We start from the raw sequence: 17,866 nt of genomic DNA on the forward strand, positions 1-17,866 counted from the left end.
TTATTTAATGGACCAGTAATCTATCCCTTAGCCAAATATTAGCATTTTCTGCTAATATATCTCTATTGTGCATTTGAACAGTATCTACTTATCTTGAGAAAGAAGTTTCCAATAGTTACTATGTAACATATCTCTGGCAAATACTACCTTTAAAAACTTAGACATAATGTAATTTATGTAGGACTGCTTCTTTTTAAAGAATCAAGTATTGTCAGTTTTTTAGTGTCCTTTTCCTTTAGCTCACAGGTTGGTCCAGCTCTATTTTAAATTGGTTTTGTCTACAATGGTATCAGAGGTTTGTGGTCATTAATTTTAATTCTTTCATTCCTTATCAGTGCTACCTTTGTTTTGCATGTCCTTACATTTCACCACTCAAACAAGGTTTTGTCTCTGCTTATTCCACTCAAAGATTAGCTTCTCAAATAGAAGCCTTTTAGAAGCTTACCCGCAGTGTAATATCTGTCTAATACTTGCTGGACTATGTATAAATGAGAAGGATATTGTTAACAAAATCAGCAGTTTTGACACTGAATCTTAGTAAATGTAGCAATCATTAGCTACTATTTATATTCCTCACCCGAAATACTGTGTGAAAGAGGGGTTGAAATTTAATGCAAGTATCACTGATATAAAGTAAACACAGGAATAACTGAATTATCTCAAAACTATACTTGGAGGTCCCCTAGAAAGTTCTGATCAATTCCAGTTACCCTTGAAATGTCTACCAAAAGCCCCCAGAGCAACCGTAACTCTGTTCTTGTAAGCAAGCTGTGCAGTAATTATGGAATTGAACCTAAGAAAGGTTAGTAGGTTTGGCCTTTAATTAGATTAAATCGATTTAGAGTAAACTGTAGCACCCTGATAACATCAACAAAATAATTGAAGAACATTTAAAGAACAGCAGTAGTCTGAGTCAACCAGTCTAGCAGTAAGAATCCTTTCTACAAGGGACATTTCTAACAATGGTTGGAGGAAGTTAGATGTCCAGAAGAATTTAAATTTGCTGAATGCCTTTAATGTCAAAAGGACTTCACAGAAAGTTTTGTGATCTGTTCCTTTGACCTTATTTATGATGTAGTGCTGGTGAAGCTAATCACCAGATAATTTCTTCATGTATAATTTATGTACATAATTTCAATTATTTTACACAGGGTTTAGAGCATGTGAGGTATCTGCATTATACTGTTATTAAGTACATTTGAGTACAAACAGTCCTTCATAAATTTAAACCTGCATACTTTGACTGATTATCAGAGTACCTAATTAATTATCCGACACCTTACTTTGAGCTTAAAGAGTAAATGACCTTAAGCATGAGCAGAACACATTTTCATAGAAGAAAGTGCCCCAAAATAATACCCAAACCAAAAGGAAAAAATAAATTGCTTGGATTGACATCTCCACTGCTGTACATTTGGTCTCTAGTGTCCATGCCTAGACTGTGAGATACTCTATAAACCTTTTGTCAGACCCAGCCTCTGCACAAAGAATTTACAATATAAACACACGTGTTTGCACATGAGGGTAAGTTCCCCCGGAAAACCCTGTAATTGTGGCTGCCCAGCTGTGTGTGCCGGGCTGCAGCGCCTGCACATGTCAAGGCCATCTCCCGTGTGGTTAATGCTGAAGCACCTGGAGTGGTTTGATTGCACGGGTGGCTGTGCAGTCACAAGCAGGGGCACCAAAGGGGAAACGGGGTGAAAATAAGTAATATCTCGCAGGATCAAAGTATGGCAGAAAACAGAGATGATAAAGCATGATGTTCGAGTTCTAAAAAGGAGTTAGAGTGGATGATTAAAATGCATCTTTCTGAAGCACACTCCTTTCTGAAGGAGAACAGAAAGTCATCGACCTGCATCGATACCTAAAGGGACATGCACTTTCAATTGTCATTACAGAACATTTCTGCTAACAAACTCCAGAGTTTTTAGTTTTTACATTTTAGGCAATTCCTGCCTTACAGGCCTAGAGAGTTCATAGTTGGCTGCATTTTACAGTCCATAGGGGAGTCCATAGGTGCAACAGTTTACTGAACAACTATTTTGAACATTCACTCAGTATTGATCTCTTTTTACACAACTTTTTACAACTTCCACAAGTCACTTCTTCAGCCCAGCTTTTCTTTTTCACAGTGCTATTGCGATCTTATTCTCATGCTTATTTCTACGTATACATTTATACTTAACTATTTTCTTTCTGAACTTTTGTTTTATTAAAAAAAATTAATAAAACATATGCAAAAAATGTTCAGCTTTTATAGCATGCAAGATAGAAACCCTCTTTCTGTGCATGACCCTCTTCTGTGCATGATCCAAGTGTATAATTTAGAAAACTGCTGTTTCAGAGTCCTTGTCTTATTGAAGTTGTGCCTTGCAGTTTGAACAGCAAATAGTTTTTACAGTTTAAGCTTCATTCTTGTTTTGTTGGATGCACAGTTACTAGCAGGTTGCTCTTAAAGCCTAAAGATATCCAAAGGAAATGGAAGGGTCAGAACTAACTTATTTCATATAGGACTCTGAAAAATTTCCCTTGGTTTCATGATTCCCTTATTGATTGCATGACCCTTCCCTAAAGTTTTACTTTTAGGTGGTACTGTACGATGCATGGTCTCATAAGTTCATTACAGATCTTACATAACTGCTCATATACAAAAGACCTGTATGTTTATATTCTAGGTTGAGAATGAACTCAGCCATCAGGTTCTGCCTTCTTTATTTCCCCCTCTTCATTCCTGTTTCAGACTTAGCTGGAATGTCATTACTAGAAAGCTGTCACAGATCCTAAAAGCTGTCACCACATCCTAATCTCTGATTTCATGGGCACAGCTCTCCATGGCTCAGTTAATGAAGAACAGTCCTCCATCAAGCAGATGCCATTAGCTACAATACTTTGAAGGCCAGTTACAGCATCATTAGTGGCATAAGGGTATGAAATATTCAAACTGACCTCTGCTTATTTGTTGTTTGTGGGGTGCCTGCCCCAGATGCGTCCCATCTGATCTGGGCTAGCATCCCTCAGCACTATCATAAAACTGGCAACGACTAAAACTCCTCAATATGTGAATTTCTGTTTAACAAAGTTTCATTCCTTTCAGTAGGTTTCGCAGTGCTAGTTCCTCTGGAATGCAAACATGCCACAGACAAGTGAAACGCAAGAAATTCCTGGGGGGTTATCAATTTCATCTCCTCTATGTAGCCAGCATGGAGGAAGAAAAGGAAACCTTTCTTATTGTGTGGAAAAAAAGGTCTGCTTTAACTTATCCGGCAGCTGTTTCCAGTGTATGAAGATGACCTTGCCTGGAGTTAGAATGTGCCTTCTCTACATACTATAAAAATGGATAAAAAAATATTTCTACAAAATTTTTGGTGTAAGAAGAACATTGAGACTTAATTTTTTTTTTCAGACAGGTCTCTGGTTGTTTTTGTGAAACTGTACTTTGTAGGATTAAAACACAAAATCACTTTTGATAAATTTTTAACCTTTATATTAATTAGGTTTCATTAATTTGCTTAGATTCATAGGCTGACATTTTTGATTCAGTGTAACCCTCTGAGGCTCTTTGTTTAAGAAACATTTCTATAAACCACTTCAGGTTATTTCAACAGATGATTAAGGGAAGCATCATGGTTTTTTTTTTTTTTAAATGTCATGATTGTTTCCCTCAGCAGCCTGATCCACTCTGGAGAGAATTGCTTGATTGGAGACAAATGCCATTTGTTGTCCCTATGAAAAAACTGGTCCAAATCCAAGTTAAAAACCTTCAGCATAAAAATAATTATAAATTCACACATACTCAGTGGCAGGCACTTGATAGCATATGGCAGCTAAACATGCCAAGGATTCTTCAGAGCATACGCCATCACTTAGCAGCTTCTAGTTGCCAAACTCCTTCTGCTTGTGACATCCCTCAGGGACCAAGCTCCTACCCTTGCCCTGTGGAGGCCCTAAGCTGGTCTTTTCCTGCAGTTCTTTCTCTCCATAGGCAAGCAGCATGCCAACTGCAGGAGTTCAGCTTCTGCATGTCTTTTGTGATAAGACTGCATCTTCCCTTGCGCAGTCTGTGCATATTACAAGTCCTGCACATTAGAAGGTATCCACCTGCTGTCTTAACTTAGACATTTCTAAATGCTCTGTAGTAAGAGTTTTGCAGATTCATTCTTCTAATTTTAATATTGTCTTACTTTTTTGTAATTTTCTGAATGCAATCTTAGGTTAAAAAATTATGTCTTGATGTACACATGTGCTTTTGCCAAACCTCTGACTTTGCTGCAGAAAGAAAACGGCCCATACACCAGCACAGCAGGTGCTGAAATTATCTTGTGTGAGGTAAGGCTTGTACAAAAATATAGTATTTTTTTTAGGCCAATTGATATATTTGGGAAAAAAAAACAAACAAACTTTACAGTCCTTTATGAGCACTACTTCAGATTTGAAATAGAAGCAATAACCCTGAAAGATCTAACTTCCATCAACTCACGCTTATGTTTTATCTGCATTCATCCAATATACTTCATCAATATCTGTATTAAATGCCAACAAGACAAAATCCAACATGGACTTTGAGTTTGGCAGGTTCTGCTCTGCAGTGTTTACCTTTGATTAAAGCACACACCATGTAGGATGTCCCTGTGACTTCTCACACTGGCAGGTTTGGTTGCTATTGTTCATTCTTTCTGACAAAGAAATTATGCCATTAGTCCTGCACAGGAATCCCCATCAAAAGCTATGGAGAGTTTGCATAAAAACTCCTTGCAGGCCACAGTGACTGACTTTCTTAAAATCTCAGTTTGAAGCTGTGCTACTCATGGGCCAGCAGTGCTGCTTCCACAGTATCTTCCTTCTGTGCTTATGCCCGTACAGTACTGTGACTCTTTGTTGGTTCTGTTGTCATCAGGTCTCCTAAAATCAATAAAAGCCCCACAGGTCATGGTTTTCTGAAAAAGCAAAGTCATCAGTGCCAGTGGATATGTGTCAGAATTTGTACAGAATAGGTTTAATAGGATATCACCTTTCATAGCTATCACTCTAAATTACCTAGCTGCCAAAAGCAGACATACGTCAGAAATCAATGGATACATATTTTCTGTAATCATTAAAATTTAATCACCAAATTTAATCTTATTGATTACATCATTGTTGTTAATATAATGACAATAAACTATTAAATCAACAAAGTATCCTTTCATTAGTTTGAAAAGACATGGGATTATATTACTCAAAAATTTTGGCCGAGAGCCGAAAATATTACACCTTAATGTGGCATTACCTTGTAACTAGAACTGTGAGTTCTGACATTAGCTGACTGACTTAAAATTTACAAAATAGGGAAGGATGCAATCTATGATTCTTACTTAAAAAGATTTGCAGACTGACTATGTTGTTATTCTAGAGCTCTAAACTGCAAACCATAGGGTTGGATCTTCATCCCTTTTGACCCTGCTTGAGCAAATAGGAATTGTTTTCTGTCAACACTTTTGAGGAAGACAAATCCCTACATAGGATACTGAGCACTACTGTCTAGGTGACATCAGCATTTAAACCCATGCTAGTGGAAAGATGGGATCAAAGAAATACACAAGTAGCTGTCAGGAGGCAGAAAGGATTTACAGTTTTGTCTGAGCACTTTGAATCTTCTAAGGAAAAAAAAAAAAAAAAGAGGCAAAACCACAAGCCAAATACCAAACTCTAGATTGAGACACATTAAAATATTTGTTTTAATGTACAATTGCTAATTCTCCATCCACTCATTTCTGCTCATGAGCTCACTATGGCATAAGTCAGGCAAGATTTTTCTGCATAGCTTGTTAAACATGCCAATTTGACAGGTTGCTTTTGGAAAAGGTTTCTGCTCTTGCTCTTTGGTTTAGCAGATGCTAGGTTTTAGTTCTGCCTTCACAGTATAAAGGATTAAGAAGACAGAAGTATCTCTAGGAAGAATATGGCAACTGTCCAGTGTAAGCCCAGCTGCATCCAATAAGCATTCCCATCAAGGACTGCCCCCACTTCTGTTATCCATTTGTCAGATCAAGTTGACATTATCTTCTGCTTGGAAAAATAAGTGGCCTAGTTCTGCATTTAAGGAATAGGATTGGCCACTACTGAAGATATGATGGAGAGGATGGAAGGAAACAGGTAACAGTGCAGAGCGGATCACTAAGATAAGATACAAAGGTTTGCAAAGACACAGGTTTGTACATTGTAAATTGCTCAGTGCAAAGGAAAATAATCACAACTCAAACTGTATGCCTTTCAAAACTTAACATCTCCAACTGGCACAGCTAGTAGATATGTAAAGAAGCACCAGTAAGTACAAAGAAAACTCTGAGGGGAACTTTAGTGTTCTCCATCTGTGATGGGGTAAATAGTCTTATTGATATCTGTCAGTTGATTTATACGAAATGCTTTCAAGCATTTCACATTTATAATTTTCAAATATAAGAATAATTGAATTATAATTTATGGGAACTTCCCAAATACAGGTGACTTAGTTTTTTGTCCGACCAGCAGCACTCAGCTGTACTACAGATATTCCAAAAGTGAATAGAACATTTTAGCTTTAAAATAGTAGCTGCTTGAGTCTAGGGAGTCTAGGGGAATGTGTGTGTGTGATCTGCATAATGCAAGACGAAGAGCGAAAAAGCTTTGGTGTTGGCTGTAGTTGTGTTTTTTCTGTTTCCAATACTGGGTCACAGAAGAGACAAAGGTTTTACAGCCCCACTATAAAACAGCTCTTTATCTTTTCTCCACTAATTCTGTGGTGTCACATTTAACAAAACTAGGAAACTGGAGATAATATGGATGTTTGCAGATTAGATGTCAGGTAATAAATAACACTAATTTCGCATACCTACAAATGTAAAGGCACCTTATCACTGTTTAAGTTTCTCAGTCTTTGTAATGCCTGCCAACATTTTAACCCAGGCAAATTACGGTATTGTTTTTGCTGTTTTTTCACTGGGATAAAATACACAGTCATAATATCCTTTTATCAGATTTCATGGTATAAAAGGGCTTTGGTGCTTAAATCAAGCCGCACGTTGCTGAGACAATTTCAGAGTTCCCGTTTTGGAAGATGTATTTATCATACCTTTTAGTCGTCCTCTTTTCTTTCCACAGTGGTCTAAGTACCACTTGCCCAAGAAGATGCAGCTGTGACCCTGCCCAGTCAGTGCAATGCTACAGAGCTACAGAGATCCCCAGAGAGATTCCTTTTACCACCAGGAGACTCTACATCAGCCACAGCAAAATTAAACAACTCCAGGTAGGAAAATCCAGCAAAAGCACTTTCTGTAGTGCACTTTAATTGAAAGTTGGGCTTCCCAGTGTCTTTCAAGAGAGGAAAGAATCTTATTCCATGTTTTAAAAACTGGTGAAATGCTGACAGATCTGGTTTTATTTTTACTTATTCTTTAAGAACATGTAAATATATTCCTGTAGTGGTTTCATTATCCTGCAATCTCCAAGCAGTAGTTCATGCTGTCACACTGATATTTTGTATGAAACTCAAAAAAAAAAAAAAGTAATTTATAATTAGGAGGCAAATGTTGACTTGTTTTATGTATGGGCAAATAACCATTGACTTTCAAAGTAATTTTTTAACCTGGAAATTGAAAGGTCATTAGAATTGCTTCCCTAATGAGTGAAATAGAAGTTGTTTTCCCCCTCCGGAGCTGGAAGTATCAGATACAACTTTAAGATTTATTTCCAACTATGTTAATAAGTGCTGTTTTATCTGCTAAAAGAAAATTGTCTCTCTTGCTTCCATGACAGGGGACTGTTTTAAAAAACTGTTTATAACAAATAACAGTTCACAGCAATTCTAAAAGAAAAAAAAAAGTAATTAAAAATTACAACTTGATTTAAATGTTTCTATTAAAATAACGGTATATTAGATTCATTTTCAGGAGATCAACATTTTAAAATGTTAAACAATATTAGTACCACTTCACAGATAGCATAAACATAAATCCATTTAGAGAATAAAACACCACTTTCTAGCAAAAAAAGAGCTGATAGGCTTTCAAATACGTCTTGTTTCATATTAGAAAGACTGGTGGTTTGTAACAGCATGGATAAATGTTTAAGTCTCAAAATAGCATGGTCACAAAGCTTAGCAAAGCATGCCAAATAGGTGGAAAATAGAAATTATAATAATACACATTAAGAAGCCTAACATCATTACAGAGTGAATGTCTGTGCATCGGCCTTCCCATAGCTCTCTGACACTTAATAAGATGAAAATTAAGCCTCTTAGAGACTTACAGAAATCAACTGAGGAAAAGCAGGAAAATACCACTTTTGAACTAATAGGAGAAAATGTGTTGAATTGTCAAGGTTCACGATTGTTTCTATTTCCTTAAGATGGCTTTATAATTACATATAACTATGTTTTTGTACTCTTGAGCAATTCAGCTCATTCCTGTGGGACTTCTCATGATAAAGCTTTACAAGATTAGCCTCCTAATCATGACCAAAACTAGACATGCAAGTCTGATATTGCTATATAGTGACATATTAAAAAAACACAAAACTGCATCATAGAAAAAAAATATAATTCTGACAACATTAATTACTGTTGAGAATATAAGGTTTTTAGTGGAGTACATTCCCTCATCGAATTTAAATGTAATTGGTGGAGAAACCTGCATGAATAGAGGTTCTTTATCTATACTTTCTCACTAACTGCATCCAATCTTGCAATGCTCAGAAATTACTTTACAAGACAGAATAAAATTAATCAGAAGGACAAACTAAGGACACCAGAACAAAATGAAATCTGACTCCTTTTTCAGAGCTGTGTGTGCTTTAATTTTAACAGAAGTTAAAATGCAGAGTTTGTAACTAAGATAAAGAGATACAACCCAAAAACATGCAGGAGTTGGATAAATGAAGCCGGAAGGCATCTTTTAACAGTCATCCTTATAAGCTGATTTCACATACACAAGTATGTGATAACCAAATGTATTCAACCAGGATGACAGAAAAAAATTACTACCAAGCACCTGTACTGCAAGAAGACTTGTACTGCCCTCCTTGTACTGCCCTCAGATTCCTGAGAGGCATGAGGGGTTATGCTGTAGAACATGCTTTAGAGCTTCCCTCAATGACAGTAAAATGTGCTGGTAGCTACTAAGCCCTGGAGGAAATGGCATGAATACTCAGGTGTTACTTTCACAGTTCTTACTGGTGTGGTACTCCTGAGACCTGTAGTGAGATGTTTCTTGGACATGGAAAGGGAAAAGAGATCAGGACACTCCTTCCCACAACTTCTGTGCAGAACACCTGTTCATCTTGCTCTAAGTTTTTTTGTGATTCCCATATAAATTTTTTTTTAAGACTCAAACACCTACATCCCTGGGAAGCATAGCTGGCAGTTTCAGAAAACCAGTGTTTTAGCTACATACAATTTATACCTTTCGATATTACAGACACAATCTATAATCCTATGGTATATAATATCACACGTCATATAACACTATATTATAGTCATAGCCTATAATAGTCCATAGTCTATGGAATATCTAAGTTCCATTTACCATGGCAAAACATCTGTTTATTACCAATTAACAAAAACTGAGTTCCTGTAAAAGTAAACTGTTCCACAGAGGTGATTTTCAGGCCAAGCTGATCTGACACTTCCGGTTTGGTCATCTTAGTATGTGAGGTTTTTACTTCAAAGAAAAGGAGAGATAGTGGGGAAGAGAAGAAATTCAAGTGTTGGATTTTAGTTTCCTGCCAAAACCTTATAGCAGCAAGAGGTAAAGATATCCATGTGTACTTCCTCTGGGGAATACATGCTGCAATGACAATACTGTTGATATACAGCAATGGCTGTAGGATGAACTCAGAACTGCTTCAGCAAGCTCCATTGAGCACAGTGAACATTAACAACCATCTACTCTCTGCAAAGACTTCTGCCACTGGTGATATTAGCTCTCCATTTTATACAGGCAATCCACTAGGCAGAAATGAAAGATGTGTTTGCTCAAAACCAGACATAGCATACACTTAAACAACAAAATTCTAGGAATGCGACAAACATCAAGCACCTAAAGTAACATAGTTACCACTTATCTGTTTCTCCTTCTAAATATATAGCCTTTCCATATATACTAGTAATTTTCAGAGCATCCAGAAGGAGTAACCAGTGAGGATATCTATAAATAGATGGTGTACTATCACATGATTTTTTTTTTCTCTTTAAGTTTACTGACTTCAGGAGAATGTCAGTCCTTGAAGAGCTGGTCCTGTCATGCAGTGGCACAGAATCAATAGAAAACAACACTTTCAAAGCTCTGAGCACCTTGAAGTCCCTGGAACTCTGCAAAAATCAGCTAAAGCAAATACCCACCTTTCTCCCATCCAGCCTTGAAATTTTAAAACTCGCTGATAACTCCATCAACACTCTGCACGCGACTGATTTTGCAGGTTTGATGAAACTAAGGGTGCTCGATATTCGGAACAACTTGATTGCGACTGTGCCTCCAAGTGCATTTTCTTCCCTTTGCAATTTACAAAGTCTGATCCTGGATGGCAACAACATGGAATCCGTATCTGCACCATTTAAGCTTCCTAAGCTGAAGTATCTAAGCATGGCTGATAATAAACTGAATTCATTCCCACCCAACTTCTTTGCATCTTTCCAAAATCTACAGTTTCTCAGTTTAAGTGGCAACTTTCTGACAAAAGTGCCTCTTGACCTACCTAAATCCCTGCTGTCACTGAAATTAGAGAAAAACCAACTTAAAATGGTGAGACTTCGAGACGTGAAACATCTAGAAAACCTGTCTGAGTTCTTCCTGTCAGAAAACCAGCTAACATCAATAGATGGTGCTCAGCTTCTTCCTAACTTAACAATACTGGAGCTCTCTAAGAACCAGCTCCACAATATGCCATTCAGGCTGCCTGGCAGACTGCAGAAACTCGACTGCAGCAATAACCTGATTCAAAGGGTGACAGCCCAGGACTTCCAAGGACTACAAGACCTCAAGCACTTGTTTCTTGACAACAACGCTATGAGCATGTTTGAGGCAGGAGCTCTTCAACAGTGTGCACAGCTTTCGAATCTGGCGCTGGAACAGAATCGCCTCATTTCTATTCCACTGAGGCAAGTGAATCTGAGGACAGCTGGTTCCAAGGTGTCATCTCTCCTTCCTTGCATTATGAGAATAAGAGCCAAAAATTTGTATTCAGACCCAGTCCTGGTAGAAGTCTATCCATAGCATAAACCCACTGCCATAACTAGCACTAATTAGTGCTCCTGTTAGCAGTCTCAGAGTAGAAACAGAGCTGTTTTCATTACATCTGTGGCCCCCAGTGAATCTGCTCATTTCACATCTCTTCCTGCCAGTGAGACCACTTCGTTTAATTAGCACATGAATAAGATGAACCTGCTAGGAGAATGCAACAGAAGTTGTACTGCTGCTTAGATTTACCTTTGCCTACAAAAGAAAATCAATAGAGCATTTGATAGAAAGGAACTATAGCAATTTTAAAGCTGATGTTTCTACCAATCCATGCTGAGTTTATCATTGTTAAAATATTAAGATTTCAGGAACTGAGTCTGGTCAAAAAGAATGCGCTCTTTCAGTGATAATAGCATTCCCAACTTCATTAAATTCACACATTAGAAGGTATTTAGAATGCATATATAGTCTCCAGCTTCAGGCTATAAGCAAAATTTCAGTCAACAGCACAGAAGAAACACCCCTTGGGTACACTGTGTTCATTAATGCCCTGCTTAGAGGATGTCTCACATTCATCGAAGTGTGGTCCTGGCCATTATTAGAGACAGCATATGAAGCCAAATGGAGGTTGTTCTGATATAAAGTGGCAATTTTATTATTACAAGAAGCTGTGCAATAAGATGGCATAAAAATAGCAAAGTAATTCCATTAACATCAACTTTTTTAACAAAACTGCCCTGTAAAACTTTATTTTTATGGCTTGTGGACAGGTTTAACTAGCCCAAATAAATAATGCAGTAAAATTTCAATTTGTTTAGCATCAGGTCCTTTAGCATTTGAATCTATTTGGCAGCAGCTTTATAATCAGAAAGTGATTTAATGGTGTATAAATATTTGATTTGACCTAGCTTTACAGGAATGTTTAATGCTTTCTAGCTACTTTAGTATTGTCTAATCCATCTTACTTTACAACTTTCGTAGTGATAAGAATTAACAGGAAGGAGTTCTCTATTAGTCTTTAAACAGTACAACTCTTAAGAAGATATTGGGGGCTTTTATTTTCAATCCAACAATGAATACAGATTTCCAGGGAGGGCTGTAAATATAAAAGAAGGGAAAAAACTGACAAGATGTAACACTTATGTACTTAATAGAATTGTCTGATGATGACCAGGTACAAAGGGATGTACAGAAATAAAAGTATTACTTTTGACAATTATCTGAGAAATGTCACCACTGCAAAAGGTTAAAAAATATGGATAGTATGCTAAAGTGAATAGGTCTTAGCATTTTTTGACAGGAATGAGGAGTAAGAAAGCTTCTTTTGTTTCTTTTCTGAGAAGAAAACAATCCACAAGTCCAAGTATTTTCAGGACTTTTAAAGAAGAGTCTGTACTTCGTAAAATCTTGCAGGGAGTGGTGAAAGTGTGGGGAAGAGTCTGATGATGTGCCCTAAAGTGGCAGTAGCACAATGTGACTGCCATGGTCAGCTCCTGAGTGAGCACAGCTCCTCTTCCAGCAGCAGGGTCAGCCATCATGTACTCCACTGACAGTATTTTCTCAAGATCAACACAGCCTCAAGTCAAATAACATGGCCATAAAGCATAAGTCTAACATTAGTACAATAGGACTCTTCACAGGTTTAAGGACTTGCTGGTCAGGCTTTGGACTATAATCAGTCTGGATAAACATCTCGGGTGATTTCCCACTGCCCTTGACACCACTGGCACTTTGGGTGCCCCAGAGTACCCTTCTGACATTGTAGTGTTGTATTGAGCAAATATAGTAATTGCCTGTGGTTAGGTTTCAAAACAGATTTATTGCAGGCACAAGCATTTGGTAAGATCAAATTTTGTGGAGTGAATCATCATATCAACACGTGAAATTCTCATCTCCACTGGAAATATCGTGCAATACAGAACTGCACTGCTCTCAAAATAGTACCACTGAATGTGTCAGATTTTCATAAATTTGGGAACCATTTTTCAGCTTAAGAGGCCAAACTCAGCTTCACCAAAAACAGTTGGTGAAGGTCACAATTACCCTCTTAGTAATTTTAAAAGGTATCTCATATTATTACACTGAGAGAAACTATCACATGAACCTATATCAGTTGTGGTATACTGCTGTTTCTATTTTAAATAGATCTTTGTAGTATTATTTATCATTTCTCTGAGAGTTTCTGTCAATAGTTTCCTTAAAATCTCTAACTATGACTTTTAATTTCATCACCTTGAATGCTACTTTAGGAAAGGGATTTTTAAGATACTTTCAAATAAATTTTATTAAAGATATTATATGCCAATTAAGTGGCTTTTCTGTTAGGCACTTTAACTACAGCAGAAGAAAATTAGGTCATAAATGAGCAAGACTTTTGAAATAATCATCTTATCATACAAATTTGTAACATGTATGAAAATAAGAATTATACTGACCTGTCTAGTATCTTGGCCAGAGATTATCAGCTTTTTTTTTCTTTTAAACGTTGCTAGTTGTATTTCTCCAAGATACTATTTTAAAAGACCATCAAGAAGCACTTGTATTTTCCCTGCTGCAGATTTATTAACAGCATATCATCAGATGGACTACTGCTGTGATGATTAATGTTTGAGTCTTATGGGAGCAGGAGAACAAAACAGAAGAAAAATTCAAGTTCTTTATGAATTAAAAAAGCTTTTTAAACAAATCATATACAGGAGTACTTGAAGGAGCAGCGTTGCCATGATTCTCTAAACTTTTGATCTTTCATGGTGCTATAATTTGGTCATTGGCATGCTTATGGCATTGAAGAGTACAAAATGCATTTTTAAGCTTGGCACTCAATTAAACATAATTTTCTTCATAGTATAGCACAGCAGGGCTGCTGTTTAGTTCAGCTGCACAAACACAGTCAGTACAGGTCAGAACGGTTCAAGGGTACACAGACAGTACACTTTTAACTTATAAAACCAAACAAACCCCATAAACAAATAAAAAAAACCCCACAAGCTCCCAAACCAACATGAACATCTCTTTTTGCAGAAGATTGCATTTTTTAGTGATAGTTTCATTTTTGTACATCAGATGTGTCTGGAAAAGTAACCATCAGCAAATACCACTTACAGAAACAGAAACAATATGATGAACATAACACCTTTGTGTTTTATTTTTATTCAGACTTCCAGACACCCTTGCCAGATTGGATCTAAAAGGAAATGGCATAGAGGATGTTGGAGAACAAGAGCTGAAGGACTTGAAACAGCTTCAGGTTTTAAATTTACGGAATAACAAGATATCTGCCTTGGATCGCAAAGTCTTGGAGTATTTACCTCGTCTTCGTCATCTATATTTAGATGGAAACCCTTGGAACTGCACCTGTGACCTTCTCGGAACCAGAAGAGCCCTGGTGGCCAAAGGAACGGATGTCCAGGGAGGGCAGTGTGCAGCGCCAGCAGAAAGCCGAGGAGAAAGTTGGATGTCTTCCAAAAAGATTCTGCAGCAGTGTGAAGGCAATCCATCTTCCATGGAAAGAGACAAAGAGGACAGAAAGAAAATGAAACCCAATGAGGCCTCCAGCATTGGAGTAAACACAGATGATGATTACTATGATTATGATTTAGATTAACCCCACGGTTTATCTGTACTGAATCTTGGAGTTGTCTAGGGCTGCCCACTGCTACCACTGTCTCTACTGGCAAGCAGCTTTCTCACCTGTCATTAGTTTTTCCTCTTTTATTTGTACTATAAGAGGTAATAACTGGTAAGAGAAGGTCTCTAGTAAGGATGCCCTTGTGAACTACATATTGTAAAAAAAATTTGTTTATCTATGCCATTAGTACTATGTATTTTGAGGGAAACAAGAATACAAATATTATTTTTTAGAAAAGTGTCCTGTAACTCTGTACAGACCTTTTTATAGTAGAACATTCTTCCAGTTGCATAAAACCCCCCCAAATAAAATCCTGCAATACCACAAGACACTATTACTGGCAGTCTGGATCCAACACATTTAAACTCACAGGTTTGCAGTTTTAAATGGAGAGTTACACTGATGTGAGAAATTTCTTGGGATTGTTCAGAAATTCTTGCTTTTGAGAAACTGATTTCAGTTTTCCTGAAACATTTGCCTCAATTATTTTAGACTATTTTAAATTACATTAGACAAAATTAGTTAAGCTCCAGGCAAAACACAGAATCTTCATCACAGCAAATGAAATAAACAAAGAATCAGTATCCTGGTTAATAAGATTTAATATTAGTTCCAAAGTTTATTAATAGTGAGGACTGAAAACTGTGGGGTAAAGTTGACCTGATCCTATTGTTGTAAACAAAAGAAGGAAGATTCTCAGGAAATAGATCTCTACTTCCGGCAAATATTACAATAAGATCATGTGAGCTGAATTTTTGCAAGAGTTTATTTTGGTATCTGAATAGCTAATTGGCTACAATATAGCTCAAGATGCTGTGTGTATGCTTTTGGGTTAGGTGTATTTAAGGTGCAAATATCCACCACAAGTATCCCCCTTCACTGGCAGGAACTTTCCAGGCTTTTGCACACACACACATACACAAAGAAATTACTTAATGGTATATGCATTAACTCTGATGCATGTAAAATTTTATCAAGCAGTTCCCAAAGTGCATGAAAATTAAACAAAACTGGATTCCTGAGTCCACTAAAAGAAGTGACTTACAAACAGAAACCTAAAGGGTTTCCTGGCAGTTCATGATTTCAGGTGATAACTGAGGAGTAATTACATCAGCAAATTACTTTTCAAAGTAAACAGTTTCTATTATTTTTTATCTTCTGTTGCCTTCAATAACTGAGTAATCACTCACCTTCACAGAGGCTGATTTATCAGGTGTTAGAGCACAGCTATTTGCTTATGTTGCCCATGCAAATGCAACTGACACTTAGATTTCTTAGGTCCCCCAACACATTAAGATATGCAACTAGAACAGAAAGACCTAAGTTCATTTTTCTTTATATTTACATATCATCAGGCACTACAGAGGGATCTGGGCAGGCTGGATCAATGGGCCAAGGACAACTGTATGAGATTGAAGAAGGCCAAGTGCTAAGTCCTGCCCTTGGATCACAACAATGGCATGCTGGGAGAAGAGTGGCTGAAAAACTGACCAGCGGGAAAGGACCTGGGTGTGCTGGTCAACAGCCAGTTAATACGAGCCAGCAGTGTATCCAGGTGGCCAAAAGGGCCAATGGCATCCAGGCTTGTATTCAAAATAGTGTGATTCCCCCCCTGGAGTTGGCACTGGTGAGGCTGCACCTTGAGTGCTGTGTCTAGTTCTGGGCCCCTCACTAGAGACATTGAGATGCTGGAGCTGGTCCAGAGAAAGGCAACAAAGCTGGTGAAGCGTCTAGAGAGTAAGTCATATGAGGAGCAGCTGAGTTAGCTGGGGCTGTTGAGCCTGGAGGAGGCTCAGGGGGGACCTTATCCTCTCTACAGATACTTGAAGCAAGGTTGTAGAAGGCTGGGGTTGGTTACTTCTCCCAGGGTAACAAATGACAGGACCAGAGGAAATGGCCTCAAGCTGCACATGGGAAGCTTTAAATCGGATATTAGGAGGAATTTCTGCATGGAAGGCATTGTCAAGCATTGGAACAGACTTCCCAGGGAAGTGGTGGAATCCCCACCCCTGAAAGTGTTCAAAAGATCTATGGATGTGGCACTTAAGGATATGGTTTAGTGGTGAACTTGGCAGTGCCAGGTTAACAGTTGGAGTTGATGATCTTAGAGGTCTTTTCCAACCTCAGTGATTCTATGATTATACGGTCAGTCACCCACATTTTTAATAGCTAAGCATTCAGATATTTATGGAACAGCATAAGCCTTCCTCGTGGTTTGACTGTGTCATTTTTGCTGGCTAATGCTGGTCTGTATTAACAGCCTGGGAAGCAGCTATTTTCTGAGCAAGAAAAATATTTTAATGATGCACAATTTTTCATTTAATTTTACATTGGTGGATTCTTTCAATAGAGTGCTTTAAATATCTCACCGTGTCATTTCAGCCCACCTACATGCCCGAGAGCACCCGGCTGGCTTGTTAGCTCTTGCTCTACCTTTCGCCTGCGGCAGCCTTTCCATCTTCAGACCTTTGGGCCGTCACAAGGTAGTTTGCTACCTCACTAGGTACCTCCTAGTGAGGCAGCAAAACCCCAGGAACTGCAAGTTTTGCGGGAGACTGCAAAACGTGTGTCCCGGCCGCTGAAGGGGCACACCCCCCCAAGGCTCGGGGGCTATGCCACCCCGTTTCCCACGCCCGTGCTGCGTAATCTCCCAGTGAGCATTCGCAGAGCGCTCTGACGCTGAAATGTGCTGTTTAGTAAAGACACCCATGAGGCGCGGCCGCTCCTCCGACGCTCGGACGCGCTCCCCGCCCTCGCTTCACACGCCGGCGCTGCGGGCGCCAGGAAGACCAAGGCTGGGTTCAGACAGAGGGATGGGCCCCTGGAGCTGGCGAGAGGTTGGGCAGCGTTGCGGCCCGGCCCGAGGAATGCTCTAGGGCCGGGTAGAGGCCAGCGAGAACCCCCTCCCTCCAACCCCTCTTCCCGCACCCCGCTCCCTGCGGGACCTCCACAGCAGCCACCAGCACGGCTCCCGACCCCGCCCCCTCCCGGAGCAGCCCCGCCGCCTCCTGGACCTCCACCCCCTCTCGGAGCGTTACCGGCCCCGCCTTCC

The 17,866-nt window shown here is 38.7% G+C and overlaps 1 protein-coding gene and 1 long non-coding RNA gene across 2 annotated transcripts; one reads left to right on the top strand and one right to left on the bottom strand.

The window, feature by feature from the left end:
• The first annotated feature begins 7,072 nt into the window (after positions 1 to 7,072).
• On the top strand, positions 7,073 to 14,790 carry LOC114065302 (nephrocan-like). The gene is made up of 3 exons (XM_027899107.1): positions 7,073 to 7,261; positions 10,206 to 11,107; positions 14,343 to 14,790. Exons 1-3 carry the CDS (start codon positions 7,073 to 7,075, stop codon positions 14,788 to 14,790), a joined length of 1,539 nt encoding a protein of 512 aa, XP_027754908.1.
• Positions 14,184 to 17,703, bottom strand: LOC114065303. Its single transcript, XR_003572921.1, has 2 exons — positions 17,206 to 17,703; positions 14,184 to 14,683 (listed from the first exon to the last, which is right to left on the bottom strand). It is a non-coding gene; the product is annotated as an uncharacterized LOC114065303 (long non-coding RNA).
• Between the last annotated feature and the right edge of the window lie 163 nt (positions 17,704 to 17,866).

Source organism: Empidonax traillii, unplaced genomic scaffold (genome assembly GCF_003031625.1).
Source record: "Empidonax traillii isolate 1590-97213 ecotype Southwest subspecies unplaced genomic scaffold, ASM303162v1 scaffold641:size396790, whole genome shotgun sequence".
Taxonomy (NCBI): domain Eukaryota; kingdom Metazoa; phylum Chordata; class Aves; order Passeriformes; family Tyrannidae; genus Empidonax; species Empidonax traillii.

Excerpts from the sequence above, each read along its gene's own strand:
- LOC114065302 (XM_027899107.1), top strand. The coding sequence starts at position 7,073 with ATGTATTTATCATACCTTTTAGTCGTCCTCTTTTCTTTCCACAGTGGT. Across the intron at positions 7,262-10,205 it reads GCAAAATTAAACAACTCCAG|TTTACTGACTTCAGGAGAAT; the intron begins GTAGGAAAATCC and ends TTTCTCTTTAAG. Across the intron at positions 11,108-14,342 it reads CTCATTTCTATTCCACTGAG|ACTTCCAGACACCCTTGCCA; the intron begins GCAAGTGAATCT and ends ATTTTTATTCAG.